Source organism: Boleophthalmus pectinirostris, unplaced genomic scaffold, assembly GCF_026225935.1.
Source record: "Boleophthalmus pectinirostris isolate CB_2022bp ecotype Guang Dong unplaced genomic scaffold, ASM2622593v1 HiC_scaffold_3, whole genome shotgun sequence".
Lineage (NCBI taxonomy): Eukaryota > Metazoa > Chordata > Actinopteri > Gobiiformes > Gobiidae > Boleophthalmus > Boleophthalmus pectinirostris.
Window position 1 is genome coordinate 37,853,826 of NW_026571299.1, and position 26,108 is coordinate 37,879,933.

At 38.9% G+C, this 26,108-nt stretch overlaps 3 protein-coding genes across 3 annotated transcripts in view; 1 reads left to right on the top strand and 2 right to left on the bottom strand.

Annotated features, from left to right (window-relative positions):
- Window positions 1-2,197: 2,197 nt before the first annotated feature.
- On the bottom strand, window positions 2,198-2,914 carry LOC110171150 (transcription factor HES-5-like). The gene is made up of 2 exons (XM_020936838.2): window positions 2,712-2,914; window positions 2,198-2,608 (listed from the first exon to the last, which is right to left on the bottom strand). Exons 1-2 carry the CDS (start codon window positions 2,772-2,774, stop codon window positions 2,198-2,200), a joined length of 474 nt encoding a protein of 157 aa, XP_020792497.1. The 5' UTR covers window positions 2,775-2,914.
- Window positions 2,915-11,649: 8,735 nt separating this feature from the next.
- On the bottom strand, window positions 11,650-18,400 carry aldh4a1 (aldehyde dehydrogenase 4 family, member A1). The gene is made up of 15 exons (XM_020936804.2): window positions 18,216-18,400; window positions 16,735-16,828; window positions 16,574-16,666; window positions 16,428-16,475; window positions 16,184-16,339; window positions 15,916-16,065; window positions 15,762-15,836; window positions 14,994-15,181; window positions 14,598-14,671; window positions 14,248-14,444; window positions 14,056-14,103; window positions 13,820-13,972; window positions 12,965-13,086; window positions 12,757-12,875; window positions 11,650-12,660 (listed from the first exon to the last, which is right to left on the bottom strand). The coding sequence occupies exons 1-15, from the start codon at window positions 18,254-18,256 to the stop codon at window positions 12,548-12,550; spliced, it is 1,671 nt and encodes a 556-aa protein (XP_020792463.1). The 5' UTR covers window positions 18,257-18,400; the 3' UTR covers window positions 11,650-12,547.
- Window positions 18,401-19,405: 1,005 nt separating this feature from the next.
- LOC110171132 (E3 ubiquitin-protein ligase RNF123) overlaps window positions 19,406-26,108 on the top strand; it is an 84,971-nt gene continuing 78,268 nt past the window's right edge. Inside the window, exons 1-21 of the mRNA XM_020936822.2 lie at window positions 19,406-19,563; window positions 20,204-20,318; window positions 20,841-20,922; window positions 21,548-21,627; window positions 21,739-21,836; window positions 21,910-21,964; window positions 22,081-22,166; window positions 22,243-22,329; window positions 22,448-22,515; window positions 22,576-22,701; window positions 22,877-22,991; window positions 23,198-23,302; window positions 23,377-23,502; window positions 23,582-23,674; window positions 23,773-23,846; window positions 23,933-24,050; window positions 24,132-24,231; window positions 24,318-24,379; window positions 24,761-24,832; window positions 24,944-25,064; window positions 25,185-25,286. Coding sequence (XP_020792481.1) covers window positions 20,237-20,318; window positions 20,841-20,922; window positions 21,548-21,627; window positions 21,739-21,836; window positions 21,910-21,964; window positions 22,081-22,166; window positions 22,243-22,329; window positions 22,448-22,515; window positions 22,576-22,701; window positions 22,877-22,991; window positions 23,198-23,302; window positions 23,377-23,502; window positions 23,582-23,674; window positions 23,773-23,846; window positions 23,933-24,050; window positions 24,132-24,231; window positions 24,318-24,379; window positions 24,761-24,832; window positions 24,944-25,064; window positions 25,185-25,286 — 1,852 coding nt within the window. The 5' untranslated portion in view covers window positions 19,406-19,563; window positions 20,204-20,236. The remainder of the gene's footprint in view (window positions 19,564-20,203; window positions 20,319-20,840; window positions 20,923-21,547; window positions 21,628-21,738; window positions 21,837-21,909; window positions 21,965-22,080; window positions 22,167-22,242; window positions 22,330-22,447; window positions 22,516-22,575; window positions 22,702-22,876; window positions 22,992-23,197; window positions 23,303-23,376; window positions 23,503-23,581; window positions 23,675-23,772; window positions 23,847-23,932; window positions 24,051-24,131; window positions 24,232-24,317; window positions 24,380-24,760; window positions 24,833-24,943; window positions 25,065-25,184; window positions 25,287-26,108) is intronic.

Consider the following 26,108-nt stretch of genomic DNA (forward strand, 5'->3'; position numbering starts at 1 on the left):
AGGATAACTATAAATATATATGTATTTGACAAATGTTTATTTTCTAATAAGATGAAGATTGATACATTATTTATATAAATAAATATTTTCAATTTTCATACAAAAATTTGTGAGTTCTTTAGGTTATAGACATGAACAAAGGAGAAATCATTTTAAGTAATGAAGAAAACTTGTGAGCAATTTCATATTAGTGATAACAAATTTACATTACAACAAAGATTAGACACCTACACGTGTCCTCATCTTTTGGGGCTAATGAGGTTTGATCACAGAGCTTGCTGGTCCTCGTGCTGCAGGGCCTCAAAGAGCCACTTCTGTGTGAGTGTGTCTATGCTATGTCTCATGCTTTGTGTGTTAAGCCTTAGGCTACTTTTGAGCAGTGCTCTGTCAACTCGGGTTTCATCAAACAGCTGGTGAGCTGAGCTGGTGCAGGGCCGCAGGGCGCACCTCCCCTGTGTGGAGCCTGCCTCTGCACAGCTTTCCCACACTACTGAGCCTTTCTCCCCCTTCATCCCAGGACAAAAGAAGTGTGCCGTGGAAAACCCTCCTCCCAACAACTATGGCAAGAACCCTCCTGACCCTGCTGATACCCCCTTCTTCTCTGACAAATCTCCATCAAGTTTAGGAGGGAAACTCAACTTTCCTTTACACAAGCAGCTGTAGCAATTGATAGAGTGGTATTTATCTCAAATTACTATAATTTACTATTATATAACTACAATCTATTATCTATAACAAAATAAAATATAATGAGCTATGCCAGTTAGAATAATTTGTAGATACAATGAAATAGAGTTTACATGTTTATAGCCTGTTTAAAGTGTAGGTTTAGCCATGGTGTGGATTTCTCTCTGAAGATCAGTAGTTGATGTGTGTTGACAACACAGACCTGCACTTGTAACTGGACCTGTGTGAAGCGTGGGAAATCTCTGCCCTGCGTCTGATGGAAGCAGGTGTAAGTTGGGCCAAGGGGCAGGTGTGTCCCAGGTGAGAACAGATGGCTAAACACATATCACTGAGTAAACATACATATATCTAATATAAATAACACTAGACAGTGGTCAGGACAAAACATTTAGCTTTTTCCCCCCCACAGCCGGCAGAACAGTCTCTCGATCACTATTCTTTATACACAATATGTACCTGTGACTTAACAAAATAAAGAATAACCTGACTGAATGATAATGGCATATGTCCCCTCTTCTCTATTTGGTAACAGGTCTACATATATATTCATATCAACTGCAAAAACTGTAATCTGTAATTTGGGTTACAGATGTCAAATGACAAAGACTTGGGACTTCACTTGGAGCAAGCAAACTAAGGTCCTACCTGTGATATGCACAATGCTTTCAGTGACTCACCAGACAATGATTTTTTCATTAAAACATGTCTAAACTCTCAAAGTGGGTAGATCTAAACCAAACTGATACATTTTTAAGTTACACACATCTAGTTTCATGGAGGGAATTTTAATCAATGTACTGCAATATAATTGCTTTGTATTGAGGGTATTAGCTAATGCAAACTGTCAGTATTAGCCCTCTGGCAACTAAAACTCATGCAGTTCTACATAAATCCTGCATCTATGTCGTCTTAAACATCTGGAGATAGGTCTCTGTACAGGTTGCTCCAAAGGCAATGAAATGCAGATGACACATTTCGTTAGGAGAGACAATAATGTACACCTTAACCTTAAATAGTGAATTTCAACTTTCTATCCAAATGAAACAATAAAGATAAAGACAAAGACAGAATAATGTTTTTTCAAATGTATTTTTCAAAAGAGCATATTGTATGGTTTCTCTTTAGAGAGTACACATGTAAGAGGTGATGTCTTTCCATAGAAAAGTGTCTTTCAAACAGTGTCAACAATTTAACACAACAAGAAGCCTTCACAGAAGGCATTCAATACAACATGATTACAAGGGCTATGATAGAAGAGCTTCAAGAAAATACATGTTGGCATAGCAACTAATATCTTTATAGATAATCCTCACTGTAAGAATTAATGACCAATTAAAACAGTGCTTCAACAACACAAACTAAATTGTACTGCTAAAACAGCATCTCTGTAATATTCTTCAATATGAAGAAAGTCTTTTTTTAAAAGATCCATATCATCGGAAATTCTTCTCCTACAGTAAGAATGATGGAGACACCCATCTGTTGTGTTTGAGAATCTGCATTGGGGCCTCTACCAGGGCCTCCACATGGACTTGACAGGAGCAGGCGGCTGCTTGACTGGACTGGACTGGCTGTGGAGCTGAGAGCAGACAGGAAGAGTGGCGCACATATCCTGGGACACAGGCTGAGGAGAGCGGAGGCGCTGCAGGTGAGACAGGGACATGTCCTTGATGGAGGATGAGGACAGGAAGTGCATGGTCTCCTTCCAACACTGAGAATAGCCCTCCATGTGGGCAATTTGAGAGGCTGGGCTCTGTAGCTGCTGCTTCAGGAACACTACAGTCATCTCCAGGACGTCGGCCTTCTCCAGCTTAGCATTAGGATCTTGTTTGTGGAACTCCTTCTCTAGCAGGACTTTGAGCTGCTCAATGCAGCTGTTGATACGGTCCCTACGCATCTTCTCCACAACTGGTTTCCTCAGCTATAGAAAAAAAGACATTCAATTAGAAACTTGTTGATTGAATGCACAATGAGATAAAGTATGACAATCAGAAGAGAGTCTGGAATGATTGTAACTGACTTACTTTGTGTTTGTCTTTGGCTGAGAGCATTGAAATAGCTGAGTCTCTGGTGCAGGTTGGTGCCATTTTAGCAGAGCTGAGATGTTTCTCTTGGAGAGCAGAGTGAGTTGTGATCTGGCTGAGGATCCCTCTGCCCTATTTATAGGCGGACATTAGCATTACAAAGCCATGAGTCCCAGGCAGGATTAGCTTTCCCACACTCTGAGGCCAGTGGGCGAGGCCGACACAACAATAGGAGAGAGGCATCAATTATCTCATGGTTAACTGGCCCCATGGCCTGAGTGGAGGGAGTTCTGCGGCAGATATGTGAAGGTACAGACCAACACAAGCAGGTCGTTACACTTTTATTACCTGGGAACCTTCCCGCCGTCTCATCTGATCAGTTGGCTGCAGATGTGCAGGGGCAGACAGCGACTGATAAGCGCTACTAAAGACATAAAGATAAGACACAGGCACATGCTGGACTCGCACCTGTGAACTGTGACTAACCTATTTCATTAATCATTAAGATGCAATAACAAAATAATGTATATCAGTAATACTTTTACAACAAATGAAATTATTCAGTGAGTAGTGTATGATAGACCCAGTAATAATAATACATGGAAATTCTTTGAAATGATTTCTGGAAAATTATAGCCTACTGGAATTTGCATCTATTCAGAACATTTTCTTAAACTCTGACAGCGCCAGAAAGTCCAGGGAAAAATGGGACGCGGGATTGAAGACACATTCCAAAAGCAACTGTCAATTAAACACAATTATCCAGTGTCCTGTGGGAAGGCACACTTCTATTGTGCAACGCCTGCACCCCTGTGCCCCCCTTAGCCCCCCTTAGCCCTGCTTTGCTCGGTCATTTAGGGGAATATGTAATAAATGGGAGGCAGAGTGTGGGAAAGGAGGCTGGGATCCAACTCACACACACCCTTTAGTCAATAGCTCACAGACTGCCCCCCCCGCAACACCTCCCACCCACAGAGAACCTTTCAACCTGTGGGCCAGATCACAGGCACCGCCATCAGGGCACGCGTGTGGCCTCCTTCAATCTCTTCCCGCTCTCTGCCCAGGCTCTGTGTGTGTATTCTCATATACTGCTTACTCCTGTCATCTCTATGAATCTTGTCCCCCCCACCAATGTTATTATTACCTGCACTAATAATTGCAACAATTATGAAATATTGTAAGTAAGATAATCAGTATTTTAAATCTGCACATTATATAGGCTTTAAATAGGTGGTATTACAGTGGTATTACACATCTGAATATGGTAGAATTCTGCCATATTCAGATGTGTAATATCACTGATTTGTGTTTGCTATCTGCTTAGTAAATCTCACTTTCTTTGTGATTAAATTTAACATAGTTTCCTACCTACTGAAATATATTTTATTATATATATGTATTTTTTAAATCTAGGTTTTTATAATGAATGTGGCATTGTACTGTCCTAATGAGCATTAATAACACCTAAATATGCACAAGTGCCAGATGGCAGAGAGAAATGTCTTTTCTTCTGTTCCTCAGGACGCATTTCTCAGAAGTGAGTCATGACACAAAATTCAGATGAAAATGCACTGCTTGGCCCTTAAACGCATTCCAGTGTGGACTTTCTTTTCTATTGATAAAGCAGGGCCTCATGCTGGGGCCCGCTGCCACACACACTGCCACACTGCTCCCACGTGCACACGTCGCACAACAAGTCTCCATGGCTTTGAGCCCAGATGCGCCTACTGTCTGTGTGCAGCCACAGGACCTCTGTGCACTGAGGAATGTGTGAGAGCCCCGAACTGCTCCTCTTTCCCACACTTAAGCCTCCATTCAGGCCAGTGCCCCACCCGACTGCAGCCGCCACTGATCCTGCAGGCCCTCATTATACTCTGTGCTCAATAGGCCATCTGGACCTCTACCGGGGGACCAAGCACTACTCTCACATCCGCTGTGCACCTAAGTCACACAGGTAGGTAGACATCATTACAAATATGGACAGCCAAATTTAAGTAGTATGTTCACAAAAATTATAATTAGGCTAGCAAAATATTGTATATAACCTAATTTTATATGACAGCAGTGTTTTACTGTAAATGTACATATGCTCCTCATTAAATTATAATGAATAAGTGAAAAACTTTCACCAGTTACCCTGTCTGATCTGAGCAGTGCTTCCACTATGTAAGACTCATCACATGACACTTTAATGCTTAACACTGGGCACTCACATGAAGGACTGAGGGCTCTCTGGTCTCTGAAAAGAGGTCAGCCTTTTCCCAGGTTCTCTGAGAGGATGTTGGAGTCACAAGGAGACTTCTGAAGGCACACACCTGCCCCTGTCTTTGTGGTTAGGGCCATGCCCCCAAGCACCAACAGTCAAAGTCTGGTTCAAGACAACAGCCTCAGGAATGCTTTGTGCCTAGTTGTGGCGGGAAACAGTGACCTGCAACAGAAATAACTAATAACTAATAATTAACTATGAAAACTAGTGGTCAGATTAGCCCAAACAAAGGCCCAAAACAAAACCATAGGCCTGCAAATGAAGTTAAGTAAAAAGTATCCAAATAAAATATACTTGTAAATGTAAAAAAGCCAAAAGATATCTGAAATTTGTATTTAGATTACTTTACTTTGCTGCTTTTTGGCTGCCTAGGCCCCAATAAGGCCTATCACATATGGCTGAGCAATTTATTGATTTAATAAGGACAGTGTATATCTGAACATCTGTAACGGTGTAAATATGACTAAAAGGTTGTGGTTCAAAGGCAGGTGACACAGAAAACAATAAAAAATACAGTTACAGAAACAGTGAGAGACACAGTAAACACATAACAGCAAAAAGGCAGATTAAGTGTTACAGACTTTTTCCCCCTTTTCTTTAGTTTATATTGTATAAAGTATATACAGCGTGTGATACGGATGCTGCCGTGTTTTAGCCTAACAACAAACTGACCCATAATACTGTCAAACTTGCCACATGCGCGAGCCTGTAAACTGTGGTAAGTAAAGGGCTGATAGATTGTAGACCCAATGTGGTTAGGCTACAGTTTATGTAGGCTAGAAATCAATAAATGAGTGTTTGGACTGATGGACGCACACGGGGCTTTAATCCAACGTAAAGTGCGCAGGTGTAGAGTCTCGATGGACGCAACATTTCTAAGCTACAATTCTCTTACTATGGTTTGTCTGCATGATGACGATCAGAGGTTTCCCGCCTTTTACATGGTCCCAGCTGCTGCTTCTCTCTTCAAAGGCTTTAATCTCTTCAGCCTTGTTGCCCAAACTTTCCCACAGCACACTTTGAGTAGCCACACAATAGACGTGTGCCGCATTCAATAGCAAATTAGTCACGGCCGGGCTGTCTACCGCACGACAGTCCCAGGAGACTGCATGGATGAAGGTGGGTAGGCCATTAATTCATCTTCATTCATCAATAAAATAATAGTACAAGCATGATCCTCTTTAATGTTAAAACAACAAATAAATACTCTCCCCAAAACTTTTAAGTACCCACAAAAAGCCTTAAAAACTAACTTCCTCCATGTATTCCAGACAGAGAAAGTGACAACAAGTAGGCCTAAACAATAATAATAAAAAAATTAAAATAAATATGAGATATTCACACACACTACATGAATAATGTAGGGTTATTTATTAGCAAAAATCAGTGGCGGCTGGTGGTATATTTGTGTTTTGGGGGGTTATAATATATATTATAAATATAATATTATATATAGGCTATATAGTATTATAACGAATGGCAGAAACAGACAGAGATTTTGGCCACTACTGCCTGAACTATATCCATCAGAGCACAACGCACAATCTGATCCACCGCTCACAACCAGCTCCAACAACATCAGCAAAAGTGCAGTAAGAGGCTACGGTCACAACTCAAACACACGGCATCAGCTCCACTCCTACAGCACACGGCAGTAGTGATGTGACGTTCCGTATCGAGGCTTCGAAGCGTGTGTCGAGTAGGGAGGGGGCGTTTCCTCGATGCGCCTATCGAGGCTTGCTCCATTTAGGGGAGGAGCTAAAAATGATGACGTCCGAAGCCTCGCTGCCCGGCTGTACCACGTGACTGATTCAGGAAGTGGTTCGGATTTTGCTGTTATTTTAATAGATCGATTTTGCTGCGATTTCCATTTTCATCATTTTCAAATAATCATTTTCCATACTGCCAGTATATAGATACACAGTACACTGCCATCACTACAATATACATGTTTTCTATACTTCTTTATTTTGCTGACAGTATTAGTCACAGGCTTTCTGCAAAATGTCACACAATTCAAATTCATGTCAACTGATATTTTTGTGTCCAGTAGATGTCCTGTGAAATGAAGCTTCAAGAAGCTTTGCGCTAGAGTGAACCAAATGGATGAAAGGCTTCAATGCGTGATCAAACTTCATTTGCTCATCACTACAAGGCAGAACAACCGGAGCAGCTCCGTCGGCTCCGAGCTCATTTATCACTATTTAACTATTAACACTATTTACCTGTGAGGCTCCACCCGCAGATTCACCCATAACTAACGAAAACAAGCCTCTTACCTTCTCCATGGGAATGATGCAGAGCTTATCCTCTGTCCACTGTCCTGTTGGTTCTGTCTCCAATATTAAGCGATCAAACTGGTCAAAGTCCCAGTCCAGTCAGGTCCGACACAATGTCCAGGATCTGAATGCACGAGCTGGTTGTAAAACTAGACTTAATCTCTCTTCCCACTTAAATCTAAAGTCACAGCCACTCCATATTTGCACTAGGGCACCAGGTAGATTTAAGACCTGAAACTTTTACGCCCAGAAACAAGCGGGCGGAGGATAGAGCAGCCAGTGAGTGCCTCCGGTGTCTTTAGGACTCTCCTCCCGCTTTCCTGTGTGGAGGTTTAGGCGAAAGTAGCTAGCCTTCATTAGCCAGTGTGTGAATCAACACAAGAGCCGCAGGATTTCACGCAGCAGATGCACTCATTTCAGCTTAATGCTTCCTTCTTGCTTGGCAGAAGGCTCCCGCTGAAGAGAAGACATATTACGCCCTAAAAACTGTTCCTCGGACGCACTTTGAGTTGAAGTTGAACTCGCGATAACTCCTATAGCACACATAGTCCGGTTCCTTATATTCATTTTTTAACCTTAGTGGGAATTTTTTGGGGATTAGCTAAACTGTATATTTCTGGAAAGGTTATAGTATATGGAGTCAGAAAATCAATGTTTGCATTTGCCCACATGTCTATATGGTGGCCATATTGAATAAAAAAAAAAAGGCCACCAAAAAACTCTTTGAAATATATCAGCCTCTGAATAAGTTGAAATGTTGATTTTGACTGCTAAACCTACATTTTCAGGGTCAGGGGACTCAAATGGTGCTAGTTACAAAGCTATAAGACCTACCCATATTAACCCTTAGATGCATAAGTGGGTCAAAAATGACCCAGTTTCGTTGTTTCCTTGCAATTTCATTGTAATATTCGCATGTAATACTCCATGTTCCTTATTTTTTATTATCCTGTTGAAATACATCAACAATATGGGTAAAACAAACTATAAACATCACATGCAGTTGGTCAGATAACTCAAAGAGTTTAAAAGTAGCTAACATAAATTTTGGATGTTGGATGTCAACATACGCATTTAGACACAATATGATTACTCAGCCTTTTTTATTAGACATTTTCTATACATCATCATCACTTTCATACAACCATAGACCGTATATATGAGTGAACAGATCTAACGCTGTAGCCGCCACGTGCCAAATAGGAAGTTCTCCAGGAGGCTCTTCCGGCTCCTTCTGACTCTGGCTCCAACAGACTTACATTAGGATCTTGTGGCTCCTCTCTCTGTACCTGCTGCAGTGAGCTTGCTATTTTGTCCATCAAAAAAATCCTATTCATAATATAAAGCCTGTGGGTGGATCAGATCCGTCCTGAGGATCGTAAGTCTCTGGATGTTGTGGGTCTTGGTTGACACATCTCTTCGACATCGCGTGGCGGTCGGGGACAGTTCCTCTGGATTGGCAGACCGAGGTGGTGGTCCCTCTATTCTGTATCTGTATATCCCTCAACTACAGGGGAATCACACTCCTCAGCCTCCTTGGTAAGGTCTATGCCAGGGACTGGAGAGGATAATCTGACCATGGTTTTCGTCCCGGTCGTAGAACATTGGACCAGCTCTACACTCTCCATCGGGTGCTCGAGGGCTCATGGGAGTTTGCCCAACCAGTCCACATGTGCTTTGTGGATCTGGAGAAGGCATTCGACCGTGTCCCTCGTGGTGTCCTGTGGGGGGCACTCTGGGAGTATGGGGTCTGGGGCCATTTGCTAAGGGCTGTCCGGTCCCTGTATGACTGGAGCAGGAGCTGTGTTCGCATTGCTGGCAGTAAGTCAGACCTGTTCCCAGTGCAAGTTGGACTCCCCAGGGCTGCCCCTGTCACCGGTTCTTGAGGGGGTCCGGTTTGGGGACACCAGGATCATCTCTGATGTTTGTAGATGATGTTGTGATGATGTCGTCCTGTTGGCTTCATCAAATCAGGACCTGCAGCACAGGGGTGGTTTCACCCGAGTGTGAAGCGGCTGGGATGAGGATCAGCTCCTCCAAATCTGAGGCCATGGTTCTCAACCAGAAAAAGGCGTCTTGTCGTCTCCGGGCAGGTGGAGAGTCCCTGCCTCAAGTGCAGGAGTTCAAGTATCTCGGGGTCTTGTTCACGAGTGAGGGGAGAATGGAGCGTGAGATTGACAGGCGGATTGGTGCAGCGTCGGTAGTGATGCGGTCGCTGTATCGGACCGTTGTGGTGAAGAGCGAGCTGAGCCAAAAGGCAAAGCTCTCGATTTACCGGTCAGTCTGCTTTCACCTATGGTCATGAGCTCTGGGTAATGACCAAAAGGACGAGATTGTGGATACAAGTGCTCGAAATTAGTTTCCTCCGCAGAGTGGCTGGGCGCTCCCTTAGAGATAGGGTGAAGAGCTCAGTCACACGGGAGGAGCTCGGAGTAGAGCCACTGCTCCTCCACGTTGAGAGGAGCCAGCTGAGGTGGCTCGGGCATCTGTTCCGGATGCCTCCTGGACGCCTCCCTGGAGAGGTGTTCTGGGCATGTCCCACCGGGAGGAGGCCCCGGGGAAGACCCAGGACACGCTGGAGGGACTATGTCTCTCAGCTGGACTGGGAACACCTCGGGATCCCCAAGGAGGAGTTGGAGGAAGTGTGTGTGGAGAGGGAAGTCTGGGAGGCCCTTGTCAGACTGCTGCCCCCGCGACCCGGCCCTGGATAAGCAGAAGAAAATGGAATGGAATAATATAAAGCCTGGCCCCATATTCACTCCTTTAACTGTGAACATCACGAGCCTCATTTGAGCAGTGCTGAACGCTATGGGTGTATATATATGGGCGGATCATATCACAACATCTTCAGGGCCTTTGTGAATATCCTGTGATAGCAAATATAAGTGAGACCGAAAAACAAGCAGGACAACCCTATTTGGACGACTCAAGAACCAGAGCTCGGAGCCGGCAGAGCTTGGAGCCCATGGAGCTCGGAGCCCGGCTGGCCGTGGATCTATCCATCTTGTTGAACAGTAGCTAATGTTTATTAAACAAATATATGAAATAAGTGCATGTGCGATTTGCTTCATTTAGTTTTCTTTAAATAAATGATGTCATGATAGCAGCAGTTGGTCCTAGTGAAGGCTCAGGATCCAGATTAACAGTTCACCACTCCCAAGTACAAAGGCAACTGCAGAACTGCACACCAGAAACTTCAGATTTAGCCTGTACCGACATATGTCAGTGCAGCTGCCAGTGCCAGAATGATGATGATTCCCAAGCCGTGCTTTTGCATAGACTGTATAAAAGAAGTGGACTAAGCGAATTTGACCCACAGAGTTCAGCGTCGCTCAAATGAGGCTCATGATGCTCATGGTTACAGCAGCAAATCTGGAGCCAGACTGTATATTATGAATAGAGTCTGGCTCAATTTTTTGACGGACAAAATAACAAAAAATTTAAATAAAAAATTCTGGATCATGTAAAGTTAATACGAACATTTTAAGACCAAAATGTCGAGGCTCACAGCAGCAGTTACAGAGAGAGGAGCCACAAGATCCTAATGTAAGTCCATTGGAGCCAGAGTCAGAAGGAGCCAGAAGAGTCTCCTGGAGAACTTCCTGTTTAGCACATGGCGGCTACAGCGTTAGATCTGTTCACTCATATATACAGTTTATGGTTGTATGAAAGTGATGATGATGATGTATAGAAAATGTCTAATAAAAAAGTTGCATAATCATATTGTGTCTAAATGCGTATGTTGACATTCAACATCCAAAATTTATGTTAGCTACTTTTAAACTCTTTGAGTTATCTGACCAACTGCATGTGATGTTTATAGTTTGTTTTACCCATATTGTTGATGTATTTCAACAGGATAATAAAAAAAAAACATGTTTTTGGAGGAACATGGAGTATTACATGCAAATATTACAATGAAATTGCAAGAAAACAACCAAACCGGGTCATTTTTGACCCACTTATGCATCTAAGGGTTAATATGGGTAGGTCTTATAGCTTTGTAACTAGCACCATTTGATTCCCTGACCCTGAAAATGTGGGTTTAGCAGTCAAAATCAACATTTCAACTTATTCAGAGGTATTTCAATAAGAGTTGTTTCGTGACCATTTAAAAAAAATTCAATATGGCCACCATGTAGACATCTGGGCAAATGCAAACATTGATTTTCTGACTCCATATACTATAACCTTTCCAGAAATATATAGTTTAGCAAATCCCCCAAAAATTCCCACAAATTATACAAGGAACCGGACTAACAGCTTTGTTGTTATCCATTCATTAGCCTGTAGCAGTAACATGCTGCTAGTAGAGAGCTGGGGCTACGCGGGAGAACGAATACACGTTCAATTTCAAACTAAATATTAAACATATAACTTAATACAAAATAACGACTTTATATAATTTTTAAATTTTATTTTTTTTACTAGGTCAAGTTAGGGAGTGCGGCGCACTTGCACCCTCTATAGACCAGCCGCCACTGACAAAAATAATATGCATGTATGATTTATTAATACAGGCACAAGGTGTGTCATATTGTTAGGCAATGACATAAAGCCTATATTCAGCTAAAACAGAGTTAAGAGTAGAAAACTAGAACTCTTATTAGATTTAAGAATCGTACACAATAGCCTAATTTCTCAAAACATGTTCTTCTTGAATTTTTTGGATTAGGCTACCAATCCATACACGCACAAACATAAACCCAAATACATTCTGTATTGAAACAATTTAAAATGTACCCTTCAAATACAACCATTCATTTATTCTTGCCTTATGGTTTTGTAAAAAAATAGTGAACAGGGATCCATGGCCTGGGATTCAATCCTCATATTCATATGTTGAGATTAAAGGTGAGATTTAAAAAGAAAAACCTATTGACCTACACTTAAATAATTAAAATACACCTTTACAGTACAGTTAACAACATGATACGTGTGACCTTACCTCTATGGTACAGCAAGTATTAAAAAGATAGGGCTAGTAGCCAGATAAAAAGTTAGCCATTACATTCGTTATGTTTATATTTTATCTTTCAAGGAAGACTCTGTAAACCATTCATACTGTATGCACAAGCACAAATGACTGCTTGAATCACATTTGTCTGGAACTACAATCAATCCATGATCAGTGCAAATCTGTTCAGAGTAAATTACCTGAATCTACAGAAAGTCAGCAATAAGCTATATATTATGATATCCTTTTAAAAATGTGTATTAGTCAGTCAATCAGGACAGAGGATAAGCCATGATAAGATGTTGGCTTGGATGTATTATGGATGTGCTGTTCTTTAACCCATGTAGAGGTACTTCCAATCTGTTAGTGGGACGTGTGTCTCCTTTACAACTTGTGGTGATGTCCATCTTAGTACATAGTGTGGTCCTCCTGGTTTGTCATTTGTTCCTTTTTTAAGAAAAAAAAAAAAAAAATCATTAGAAATTTTATGTAACCAAGTGTGACTTCTGTATGATTGGGTTAGAGTGGTAGATTTTCTCTAACCTGAAGCTCTGGCGCCCCCAAATGGTTGCTGGGCAACAATGGAACCTGTGGATTTGTCATTGACATAGTAGTTCCCCGCAGCATTTCTCAGTACTTTTGCAGCCTCGTCGATAACATTCCTGTAAAAAAACAAAAAAAACAAAACATTTATGTGAGTATGTCTGCATGTCTTAATCTTCAACATGCAAAAGTTCTTGTGACGTCTTACTTGTCTTGTGCAAACACTGCCCCAGTGAGGGCATATGGAGATGTGCTGTCTATTAGATTCAGCACTGTCTTATATGTGTCCTCTGGATATACATAAACTGTTAGAACTGGTCCAAAGATTTCCTAAAAGTTGGATCAAAAAATTAGCAGTCAGTTAGCCACATTTAATGACAGCAATGCCAAAGACAAAGCATTCATCTAGGACACAGGTGTCAAACATAAGGCCCGGGGGCCTTTAATCTGGCCCTCGGCTGATTTTCTACAAAAATATTTTAATTATATTTTCTATTAAAATATTGGTAATTTTCTGTGGTGTTTATCACAGCAGCCTCTCCAGCGTCTCTGTACGTGGCCCCTCCCACCGGAGCAGCACAAATGAAGACTTGTCTCTTTCCAAACGCTCTTAAAGGACGATCGTTTTGACTGTTGACCGTGACACCGTCATCAGAAAAATGTCCAAAATGAGAAAAGTGGAGCCGAGTGCAGGATTTTCCAAGAAAAATTGACTTATTCCTATTTACATACAAGTTCATGTTAAAACATTGTGTTGAAATAGCATTTTTTTCATAATATTTTAATATTTTGTAAAAGAAAGAGTTCATCAATTAAAAAAGATTTCTGTAATAGATGATCTCTGCACAAATATTTGAAATTATTGCTGTTTTTGGGATATATATGTCATGAGTTTTCTGATCCGGCCCCTTTGGGATCAAAGTAGGTTGGATACGGCCCTCGGACCAAAATGAGTTTGACACCCCTGATCTAGGATTTCAGGCACACAAGTAGACTAAATTACCATGTCCCAAGACTCCAGAGAAGTTAAGCAAATGCATTTTAAGCAATCAAATGTTTGTACCTCTTTCATGATATCATCTTGTGGGTCCTTGGTCTCAATGATTGTTGGTTCCACAAAATAGCCCTTTTGGTCATCACAGTTTCCACCAGCAACAATTTTTAGATTTGGGGAGGATTTTGCATAGTCAAGCCATTTCTTTATGCGACCAAATGACTGGTGAGATAAAAAGTACTTATTTTCCCTCTTTTTGTAAATAACATATTTAAAAAAAACATTATTTAGAACTAAATTAATACCTTGTCATCAATAACAGCAGAGAAAAATGTACTGAGGTCTTCAACAGGCTGAAAAAATAAAATAATGTTAATAATGGATGTTTAAACGATACATTTGTTTTGTATTTATTTTCAGTATCAATCAAAAGAGTATCGAGTTTCATTACTAGTTTTAGTACATGTATAACAGTTGTTTTGACAACCTCAACTTACATCTCCTACTTTGATTTGTTTGTGCACAGAGAGAAGCTCCTGTTTGATCTGTGGCCACAGTGTATCAGGAACATACATCCGCGAGCAAGCAGAGCACTTCTGGCCTCCGTATTCAAAAGCCGAGCGGATTGTCCCCATCACTACACTTTGAACATCTGCAGACTTATGGACAAAGTGAAAGTTCTTTCCGCCACACTCTAAAAATGTAGAAATACAACATTACTGTTTATCACTCTGACAATAAAACATTCACTCATTTACTTAAACTGTTAATTTGTTATGTCACCTATAAGACATTTATTTTACTGAAAATGATAAAGGTAGTTCAATGCAAGTATCAGAAAACAAACCTCCTGCTATCCGAGGAAAGTTCTTGTATCTGTCCAAATTCTCACCAACCTGTTTCCAAAGACGTTTGAATGTCCTGCAAAAACACAGGTCCTTATTATAATTAGAAATTATTTCTCAAAGCATTGCCATTACCTAATCGCTGATGTCAGCTGTGGCTACAAAATTAGCTTACCCTGAGGTAGACTGCTTAAAGGAAGGCAGCCAGTTTGCGCAATTGGCTGTTCAGGGACCTACCACTACTATACTAATACTATACAAATTCACATGTCACATTCAGTGCCTTGCCCAGAGACACAACAATAGCATGAATGGCTCTAATCACTAAGCCACTCCCACCCCACCATGTGCCTCTCAAATGGAGTGAAACTGTGATATTTCTGAAAATGTGTTCTTACGGTACGCTGCCTGTGAAATTGATGCCTGCGAGGTGTTCTGATGCAGTAATGGAGTCTCCGAATACAGGTCCATCAGCGGGTAAGAACTGGATGATGTTTGGGGGCATGCCGCATTCCCTCAGGATTTTGTAGACAGCATAGCTTGCAGACATGGCAGTGTCACTGGGCTTCCACAATACTACATTACCCTGCATTAAAAGCACAGTTTAAATACATAGTTAATTAGGCCACCAAGACAAGACAAATTGGCTCATGACTTTTTTTTTTTTTTTACACGTTATCTGGATCAGATTTTTATGACAATGTGAACAACCCAAATATATATATATTATATAACTGAGTGCCATCTGTCAATGCAAATACTTACTACAACTCAAAAAATATCTGTTTATCTTCATCTTTCACCATTAACAGACTAAAACTGATATTTTATTTTATGCTTGAGATTGGCATCTAGTATCAAATTGTGGAATTTCCAGTTAGAGCAATGACATTTCCATGGAGACAAGCTGGTATTTGACCCCCGCATCAGAAAAGTTAGATAGATACCTCAGTAGCAAATATTTTAGTGTGAGACAGCTGGTTTTCATGCAAGAAAGCTTTTACATAGTATCTTTCATTAGAAAAATGCATTTAAGTCCTATTTTGACAGAACCAAAGTTTAGGGAGACATGCATGTCATTCAAGAAAATTAAAAAAGCAAATTATACATATTTGTATATTGTAGCTACCAATTTTTGGGCTATATTTTGATGCTTTGATACTTACCATCAGAGCTGGCGTGCCTGCGAGATTCCCACCAATAGCAGTAAAGTTAAATGGGGCAACAGCAGCCACAAAGCCCTTAAAAAATAAAGATAGGTTATATATTGAGCACTCCTTTACAATTATTATGGGTTAAATAAGATTTCCAGACACTTACCTCAAGTCCACGGTAGATCATTGTATTTGTGCTTCCTGGAGCATCAATAGGCTGCTGTGATTCTAACTCAATGGCATGTTTGGCATTGAATCTAAAAAAGTCTATCAGTTCAGCTGCAGCATCAATTTCAGCTTGAATGATCGTCTTACCCTGTAACAAACACATCAGAAAATAAACTCTGCACAATATAAACAAACTAAAAAACACAACACTATTTACAAATCTATTGTAACACGCTACACAACACTATTTACATGATATTTTATACCTGTCCAATCATCGTCTTAGCAAGGACCTCTGCTCTCTTGGGCCCACTGATGACATCTGCTGCCTTGAAGAGAATCTGTGCTCTGTCCTGGACGGGCTTTAAATCCCATTCTCTCCTTGCAGCCACAGATGCCAGAATAGCTTTATTTATCAGCTCCTGCATTTAAAAGTGTTAATAAATTCAAATGACACTTGAGAGATAATAAGGAAATGGTATAGATAAAAAGCTTAGTATAGCAACTCACCTTGTCAGCATAACAAAACTTGGCAACTTTGTGTGAGTGATTAAAAGGCTAAGAAGATGCATACACAGTGAGACAGAACCATTAATTTTATGTTATTTTACTTTTTACCAAGGTAAACAATTGCCACTCTAAATGTTTCTACTCACTGATAGCTGATATCTGATGTCTTTGGTCCAGACATGTTCATCTCCAACAACACACGGGATCTCCTCTGTCTTACCTTTCAAATTTTCTAAAGCCTAAGAAAAACACTTGTCTGTGAATTGTAGAAGAAGAATATATATTTTTTTTTTATGTTTCACCTGACCTGCAAGAGATCTTTTCTTTCTTGGCTTCCATTATTAAATCCTAAAATGGGCTCATTCTTTACCTCTACAGCAGAACAAGAGAAGGTTTTAAACCTGCAAAAGATACATAATGCATTAAAAAGGCAGAAAAACTGGTTTGAACTAGTCTGTCTTTTAATAAATAGACAGGTGTACTCTGTCAACTTTGACATTTCATAATATTTGTTTGCAAAGCCGGCAGAATGACACACTGACTGAGCTAATATGTAACTTTGTCTGATATTACACCAATGTTTCCAGACCAGAGGTACGTGGACCCCTGGGGCACTTGCCAGGCTTCAGGTCCTGTACCTGTGTGTGTGTCTGTGTGTTGTGCAGGTGTAATTGCTCTATGATGTGTGTCTCTGTTGGTCTGTTGGTTGACTGATGTGTCTGTGTCTTGTATTGTAAATATTGTAAATATTTACTGTTTGAATACAGTTACATTTTATCATTTTTTATTTAATTTCTTTATTTTCTGTCATATATACAGAAATGATTATGCACTGTCCCTGAAATGAGCAAATTAATCTCAGATTTAAAAGAAAGATGTCACTGAATGGTATTTGAATGTAAAAAAAAAGTATATCGTACATTTTCAATACTTCACTACTAATATTTCTGTTGGATACGTTTGGCATACAATATATTAAAATATGAAATTATAATAGTTATAATTGCCATTGTATTAGTAAACGGATTTATAATTACTAAAGAAACACAGGTACAGCTAATTGGGGGTACTCAACAGTGTGAGACAACGCTTGATGGGGTCTAGACAAAAAAAGGTTGGGAACCACCATATTACACCGCTATAAAGCATTGCAATAAGATCAAAGACCTAACCACAACATATACTGGTATTATTTCATTTTGTATGGTTACTGCTGCTAAATAACCACAAAGCACAGCAACCCTTACCATAACGTAACAACGTCATGTTTTTTTTTTCTCTGGAAATTCTGGTTGACCAAACTAAACCTGAAGCTCAGCTGACCTGCAGGAAGCATGCAAGTAACCATGATAGCTCTTAAGTTAACATCAGTCCAACTGAGAGTGCACAAAGAGCCGCTATGCTCCATGCTTGAGCAACCCATGTTATTACAGGTGCAGTTTCACATGTGGTGCCCTGCTGTTAAGGCTCTCACGAAATCAGACTATTTTATATTCTATCTGGAAAATAAACTATGAAGTAACATGAAGACGAGCAAAGTAAAGGCGTCTTAGCATCTGTGTGCGAGAAGGAAGCTAACTCGAATTTAACACAAAATAAATTAATTCCTGTATTGAGCACTTTGACTTCGGTGAGCAAAATAAATAAACAAATAGTATATACTCACTTTTGTATTGATTAACCTAATGAACACGATCGTGTACATCGTAGCTAATACCTTAAATTGTTTCACAAGTAATAGCCTAAGGTGAACAAGTCTCGTGTATGCTCATGTGAAACAGCACCTACCCTCTCCAAGACTGGCAGACTGCTCCTCTCAAGCGTAGCATATTCAGACGTTCAGAGATAAAAACAAATGTACTGCTGAATTGACCAACAACTTCAGTAATCAAAAGAAATGACAGTATTAAATAACGTAAATTAAAAAGAGTTGACCAAAGAGTAGGCTTGTTTAGAAGGTTGTTCACTGGGTGACTACAAATTGGACTGAACCATCTGTAGAGAGGAGGAAACGATAATAGTGGCAGTTTAACTTTATTTTGTTAATTTTGCTTTCATTATCAACATATAATTTGCATATTTCTACATCATAAATTGTGCTTTGATTGTATGAGACAAAGTTTAAATATATCAGTGTGTTATACAAAACTGGTTAAAATCGTATTTTCCTATTAATGGAACATCTCAGAGGCGGATCTTCCATCAACCAATCGGTGAACGGAGATTTTCTTAGCAAATCATATGGAGGGGTATTTTTAGCAATGCCCCTTTATTCAGTCAATGGGCAAGACACATGTGTGTGCTTGCTTTCACTTATACAATCATTGTTTTAATTTATATTGACTTCGATACCTACCTTTTATTAAACTTTTTATTTATTTATTTTTTAATTATCTTTTTTTTAATAATCAGGCCTTCTTAGACAAATACATTGCAACATTGAACCAATGAGTTAGACTAGGCTAAAATGTAATTAAAAACAAGCATATACATGTGTCTAGTTTGTTAGGTAACGTGTTTCTGTAGCTACCTGATACATGATGTTAAGTTCATAATCGTGGATCAAAAGTAAGATTTTATTATAGTTTTATTAAGATTTTATTATAGTTATATGTTCATAATGCGATGCATGGCAAAATGGATGTGTAAAAAATGAAATATGTATGTATGTGTATGAAAAAAATGTCTATAATGCAAATTCAACTTATCTGATAAATCTTTTGCTCTTGATGTCTAAATTCCACATTCACTGTAGTACATTTTAGCTACAAACAAACAGACAAACAAACAAACAAACAAAAAACAAAACAACAAAAAAAACAAAAACAACAACAACTGAGATTTGCAATGCATTAAATGTACTCACATGAGCTGTATACTTCTCACTGTGCAATATATTGCACAGTGAGGAGTCTGTACTCTTTTTCCAATTGCAGATTCCGGGACACTGTTTTGAACCAAGCAGCGCTCCGTAGCAAAGAGGCGTTGACGAAATAGAGTGTTGTGGTAGAAAATAGTCTTTGCATCACCCACGATAGCAGTATTTGTAGCTCATCTTTTAATATTCAGCTTTAGTAATAAAAACCAACAGAGATCAGTGTTTAAAAAGTACCTGTCGTTAAACTCGTACAAGCTGGTAAGTGTATATTTGCCTTATCCATTTATTCTGTCGGGTTGCTGTTTCTGTTCCCCCGTCCTGTCACTGAGGTATTAGCATTTAGCGGCAATGACTTTTACATGCTTTACCTTCGCAAATTATGTTAACGTTGGCTGTTAAACTTCTTTTTGCATTATTCAGTCACACAATGCCAGTAAGGAATGTTTTTAATCTTACTCTTATAATGTTGATTGCTCGATGTAAGATGCTGGCTAGCAGAGACACTTGCTATTTAAAATCCCTCGGTACTACCTTTTAGTACACCAGACTTACACCATTAATTTAAAAGGAAACATTATTTATGTTAATCTTTTTACTAGGCTACTACTATTACTACAGCTAATACTAAAATGACTACTACTACTACTAATAATAATAATACTGATAATAATAATGGTGATAATGTTTTACATTTGTATTGGGCTTTACAAGCTCTACTGCAACTCTGTAAACACTTAAGATGCCACAGCTGCCCTAGGGTAGAGACTGCCGATCTGTGCCATCAAATCCCTTGAGCGCCCTTCAGATGGTGGATGAGTGCCCTAAAACTTGAGCTATAATAATAAAAAGCAATTCATCACTATCATAAGTCATAATTAATGTTTCTTTCTTTTGGCAGTGTATATGGGCGAGGAACATCTATACAAGCACCATGACATCTAGAGGAGGTGGAACTACGCTGACACGTCGTAACTATAGATTAGCTTCAGACACAGACAAACCAAAAGCCACAGGTTGTCTTTTAATAAGTTCTCATTCTTTATACATTCTTAAAGGTACAGTATGCAACTTTCTGGCGGTGGCATGTCACCTGCATGATTCCATAGAAATAGAAAGTTAACACCATACTTTGGAATATTCTCTATTGAGATACTGCATATGACTTTTATTCCATTCTGTGATTATTGTAAAAAGAAGATTTCTATGGAAACTAGCAGGAGGAGGGCCTCTTCCAGGCCAAATAAGAGTCAGGTTTGTGGAGATTCAGGATGGAGTGGAGCTGTTTGACCTCAACAAAAACAATCAAAATGAAAAAAAAAATAAATGCTTTGAGTTCAAGCTATTTTTATTATTATTTTTTGGCTAAAAAGTTACATACTGTGGCTTTAAATAACTGTCCATTAAAATATATATAAAAAACAAGCACAAGGAGTATTGTAAACCATCACATTTTAATATGCCAGTCTTATGATTGATTGTGATGCCCACCATCTTTTGTTATTTGAAATGTAATAAAATATAATTTTGTTTTTCAGGCATTGTAAGTGAGAAGCTCCTGAGTGATTATCTTCATCATGTATTTCCTTCCACTATGGGGCCGACTGTGGCTTCTCTCAGGTATCGGTTTTATGTAGTATTTTTGATAATTATTTAAATAATGTATTACACTTTTTATAGCAACATTTATAAAATACATTTCACATCAGTGCAAACATTGATTACCAATTTGGAAGTCTTTCAGTTTTTTTTTGTAATGTCTAATGTGATAGGCACTCAATTTAGATTGCAGCCTGGAGAATAACTTGCAGAATATAGAAGTGTTTATATGCATTATTCATTTTGTGTGTGTTTACGTCATGATGACCCAGACTAGTGTTTCTCTGACCTCAAGTCACTGGCCTATTTACTTAAGCCAGGCAGATTCATGTTACCCTCTGGAGTCTATACATAGTCCCCTGCATACAAACACACATCTAGCTCTTTCACCAATATCCTAAGGGTAGACCTGCTGTATGAATTTCCCCTTTCCCATAAACATTAATAGCGTCCTAATCCTAAATTCTATGAGGGTGAAAAATTAATGGTCTTGGCAAGTTGATAAAATTACAAAATTAGGTGTCATCACTTCTACTGTGTTATTTGTGTCCATAACCATGCCAGTTTGATTCTGTATCTTTTAAGTCACACTTTTTAAAGTCAAAAGTAACTAAAATGCAGTGTGTCTTTCTCTGTCAATGCTCAGGAAACCCCTTGGATTTCAGGATCTTGGCCCCCATCTAGAAAAATTGCTCTGTGAGGGAGAACCAACAGATGACAATAAAGGTACATATGAGATACACTGAATTGGAAGATAAATGTATGGTTGCTTTTAGACATTTATGTTATCTTATTATATTTCCATGTTATATGAGTGTGCTTCCATTCTTACATCAGATCAGACTGTTGAAGGGCGCTTGGGTCCCCAGCCTGTTGTCCTAGATCACACCAGTGGGTTTGAGGGCCTGTTGTTTGTTGATGACGACCTTCTAGGTGTAAGTATTGTAGTTATTAAGTATAACATTTAAATAATTTGTTTCCATTTAAATTATGTTTTTAAATTCATAGGTCATTGGCCATAGCAACTTCAGCTCCATTCGAGCCACAACATGTGTTTACAAAGGTAAGTAAATGTTTATAGGGCTCATATGTAAAGCTCATAACTTTACTTGCCTCAGTTAGTTAAATTGCACTAGTTATTAATATATCATTTAGTTGATTTCTTCTGGTACTTTATAGGGAAATGGGCATATGAAGTGCTAATCTCCTCCCAGGGTCTCATGCAAATTGGGTGGTGTACACTCAATTGTCGCTTTAACCAGGAGGTAAATACAGGATTATATTTAGCAATGTAGACATTTTATAAAAGGTCACATCTTTTTTTAAATTGTTTTCTTGTAGGAGGGAGTGGGTGATACTCCTGACTCTTATGCATATGATGGAAACAGAGTGCGCAAATGGAATGTTACAACGACAAACTATGGAAAGGTAAAAAAAAATGATAGTGTGCGATAGAGTGTGGAGTACTCGCAAAAGTACGTGTTGAATTCATTATCTGTTCTTAACTATTATATTAACTTAATTATTATAATTATTCTTTTCACAGTCATGGGCGGCTGGAGACATCGTCAGCTGTTTAATAGATTTGGATGAAGGAACCATTACGTTTTGCTTGTAAGAATTGATGCAATTTTTCTTACTAAGTATCAATCACTAAACTGTTTTTTTATTCAGGAATGGACAATCTTTGGGAACTGCTTTTACTGATATTAAAATGGGCCCAGGAATAGCATATTTTCCTGCCATTAGTCTCTCCTTTAAAGAGTCAGTGGCTTTCAACTTTGGTAGCAGACCACTCCGATATCCTTTATACTATATAATCTAATGTAGTCTTACTCCATTTTATTTTGGCAATTACCTGGCTTAATGTTATTGTAGTACTATTGATATTATTAATTAATTTGAAATCTGTCTTTTGAAATTATTGATGAGATGTTTTTTTTGTATGTTCTACCTTAACCAATTTTTGATTCACATACCCTGTGGATGGATACATGCCACTTCAAAATCCACCTACAGTAGATCTGTTGAAAGCACAAAAACTTCTGGGCTATGTCAAAAATGTTCTGTCTACAGCTCTGGATTTACAGGTAACAACCTGTTTAAATGCAAATTATATTTTCTGTTGAATTGTACTTTTAAATGACTCGCTCCTCTTAGGTACTCCCCTTATGAATCATAACTGCATTTTCATTATGCTCTGCCTGTTGTATTTGCTTATTGAGTGTTAACAAGCCATCATTGCAATTTTAATGTCACTGGTAATTGAATTAAAAAAAAGAACATTTGTGTGTAGGAAGAGCGATTGGTAGAGAAAGAAATTTCAGTGTGGAGACTTAATGGAGATCCTACAGTCCTGATAACCCTGGCTCACATATTCAACCACTTTGCTCCATTAATGGTAAAAAGCACATCATTGACTCTCACACTTCTAAATGTGTGTACATTTATTAACAATTTTGTTTGCCTTGGTAGTGTAAAGTTTATTTGGTGGAAGATGTGTTGATGAACTTTCTGTTGGGTATCCTGGAGGGTGGAGGTTCAGTTGATGAGCATCCACTCATTCAACAGCTGCTTGACCTCTTTTGGCTACTTATGGAGGTAACACTAATTTGAATGTTATAGTCAGCTGTTTAGAGATGCATATAAAAGCATTAACATTTATGGGTTGAATTAAAAGGATTATGAAGTCAATGAGTGTTTGAAGCAGCTGATGATGTCATTACTGCGGGCCTATCGTTTTTCCCCCATAATACCTGATCTTGGTTTCCAGGTAAGACGCCACATGTTGCGCCTTCACTTACTCATATTCACAATTGAAATTAATCAGCTGTACTAACAATAAAGACTGCTTGCCTTGTTTTGTTTCAGATTCATTACTTGCGTCTGACTACTGCCATACTGCGCCATGAAAAATCAAGAAAATATCTGCTGAGCAATGTATTATATCCTTTGGAGTAGTAGTTAAAAAAAAAAATTGATGAATTAAAGCTTTGGCCTGAAGACAGTTGTGGCCTTGACAGATATTTACATTTGATGTGATGCGTTCAGTGGTGTTTTTCTACATCAAGACTCCTCTGAGAGTGAAGGAAGCTGGTCTAGAAGAGCTTATACCAACAACCTGGTGGCCAACTCACTTTGACAAAGAGGTAACACTGTCAACAGCCTGTTCCTGTTCAGTTATAGTTTAGTAGGATATTTCCATCATACGCATGGGTATTTACATGCAGGGAAAAGATGAGCGAGAACCCAAAGATGAAAGTGCAGATGAGCGCCTAAGACGTCGGGCATATGAGAGAGGCTGCCAGAGGCTCAAAAAGAGGATTGAAGGTAAGTTATTATCTACATTTTAATTATATACGGTCTTTACACTTCTAACCTCTATCTAATCTAACGTCAATATTTCCCTTTTATAGTGGTTGAGGAGTTACAAGTGCAGATATTGAAGCTGCTTTTAAATAACAAAGATAAAACTACAGTAAGTTCTGGTGATAGAGAGACATGCCATCGGTTGTTCAGTTAAGTCATTTAGATTTGATTTTATCATTTATATTATTTAATAAACTATGGAATATTAACGGTGAGATGTTAAAACTATGGCTAACCCAGAGTATAAATTTGGTATGTATAGTTTATTAAATTCCTGTTTGTAACTGAAATGCCTCTTGAATTTAATTGGTGCTAAAACAACAAAGATTTACAATAAACATTTGCCCTCAAGCTTTCAAACTCCATACAGAAGTGAAAAGTTGGATGAATAGAATTGAAATTTTTACTAGTGTCAGGTCTGGACTGCACATGCAGTAAAATATATGCTGTTTCAATAACGCCTGCATTTTATTACTTTTATTTTGCTCAGGGGGAAGCATCACGATACATTTTTCTAAACAAGTTCAGGAAATTCCTTCAGGAAAATGCCAGCAACAGAGGGGTAAAATTACAAAACACCAAACACGTACTTATTGTATAGACAAAGGTTGATTGCTTATTTTTCGGGGCCAAACCATGTGTCTTCTGTTTGAAATTGTTGTGCTCCTTGCAGCATCCTACTGCTCTGTGTCCGCCTGAGTACATGGTTTGTTTCCTCCATCGGCTTATTACAGCTGTACGAGCCTGCTGGGATGACGGCAAAAGAAAAACTCCAGGCACCATTAACAGTGAAGGTGAGTCTCTACTGAATAGGACTGCGTTTAACTGCTTGATATTTTTTTTATGGTTTTAAAAAAGATACACAACATATTTTACCTCTGTTGTTCTCTCACATCTTTGCCGTTTGTTTCCAGAGGCCTATGTCCCTCCTCAGCTCTTCTACAATGGGAAGGTAGACTACTTTGACTTGCAGAGACTTGGGGGACTCCTCTCCCACTTGAAGAAGACTCTTAAAGGTTTGTTAATTCAACATTTTCCCAAAAAAATGTATACTTTATTTGTTTAAACAAATAAGTACCAGGTTTACTGAAATTCGTCACAGGTCAGACATGTAGAGAGTTTCGCTGCTCATAGTCAGATTGTATGTTTTTCAAGTGAAATAATAATAATAATAATATCTGTAAGTAAATAAATACAAGTTATATAGTACACCTTTTTCTTTTCATTAAAGAAAAAAGTGAAATAATGAGATACATTGATATTCATAATGAGTTTTTCAAGATAACCCAGACCCAGTACATTTATTTACATGTGATTTGCTGTGTTTGCTGCTCCTTGAATCCACTAGAGGGAGGTATTGCTTCACTTTTACAGGCATTTAGAATATGCACTTAACATTGGGCACTGAAGTGCTGAGTCAGTTGTAGTTAATCACACAGAATTTTAATAGATTTTTTCCCTATAATTTGATTATAAATGGTATATTATGTCTTTAATGTATAATTGTACTTAAAATTCATAAACTCCTGTATGCACTGCAGGTCAATTTTATTTGCACTCTACATCATTCTATTTTGAAGAACAGGTGGTATGCCAGTATTTAGTCTAAACATGGTCATTGATGGGCTGCTTTGTTTTCATGAGTCGTGCTGTTGTGAAATTCAACAACTAAAGCAATATGTTTGCTCGTCGTTGTCAGCAGATGCATCAGACAGGTGTGTAATGTAGACTGATAATGCCTTTACAAATTCACTGTGCAGGCAATATGTTCTTCATTCAGTGCCAGGGAAAACTGAACAGCTCTGCTGCCATCAATTACGTGACACAATGGGTAATTT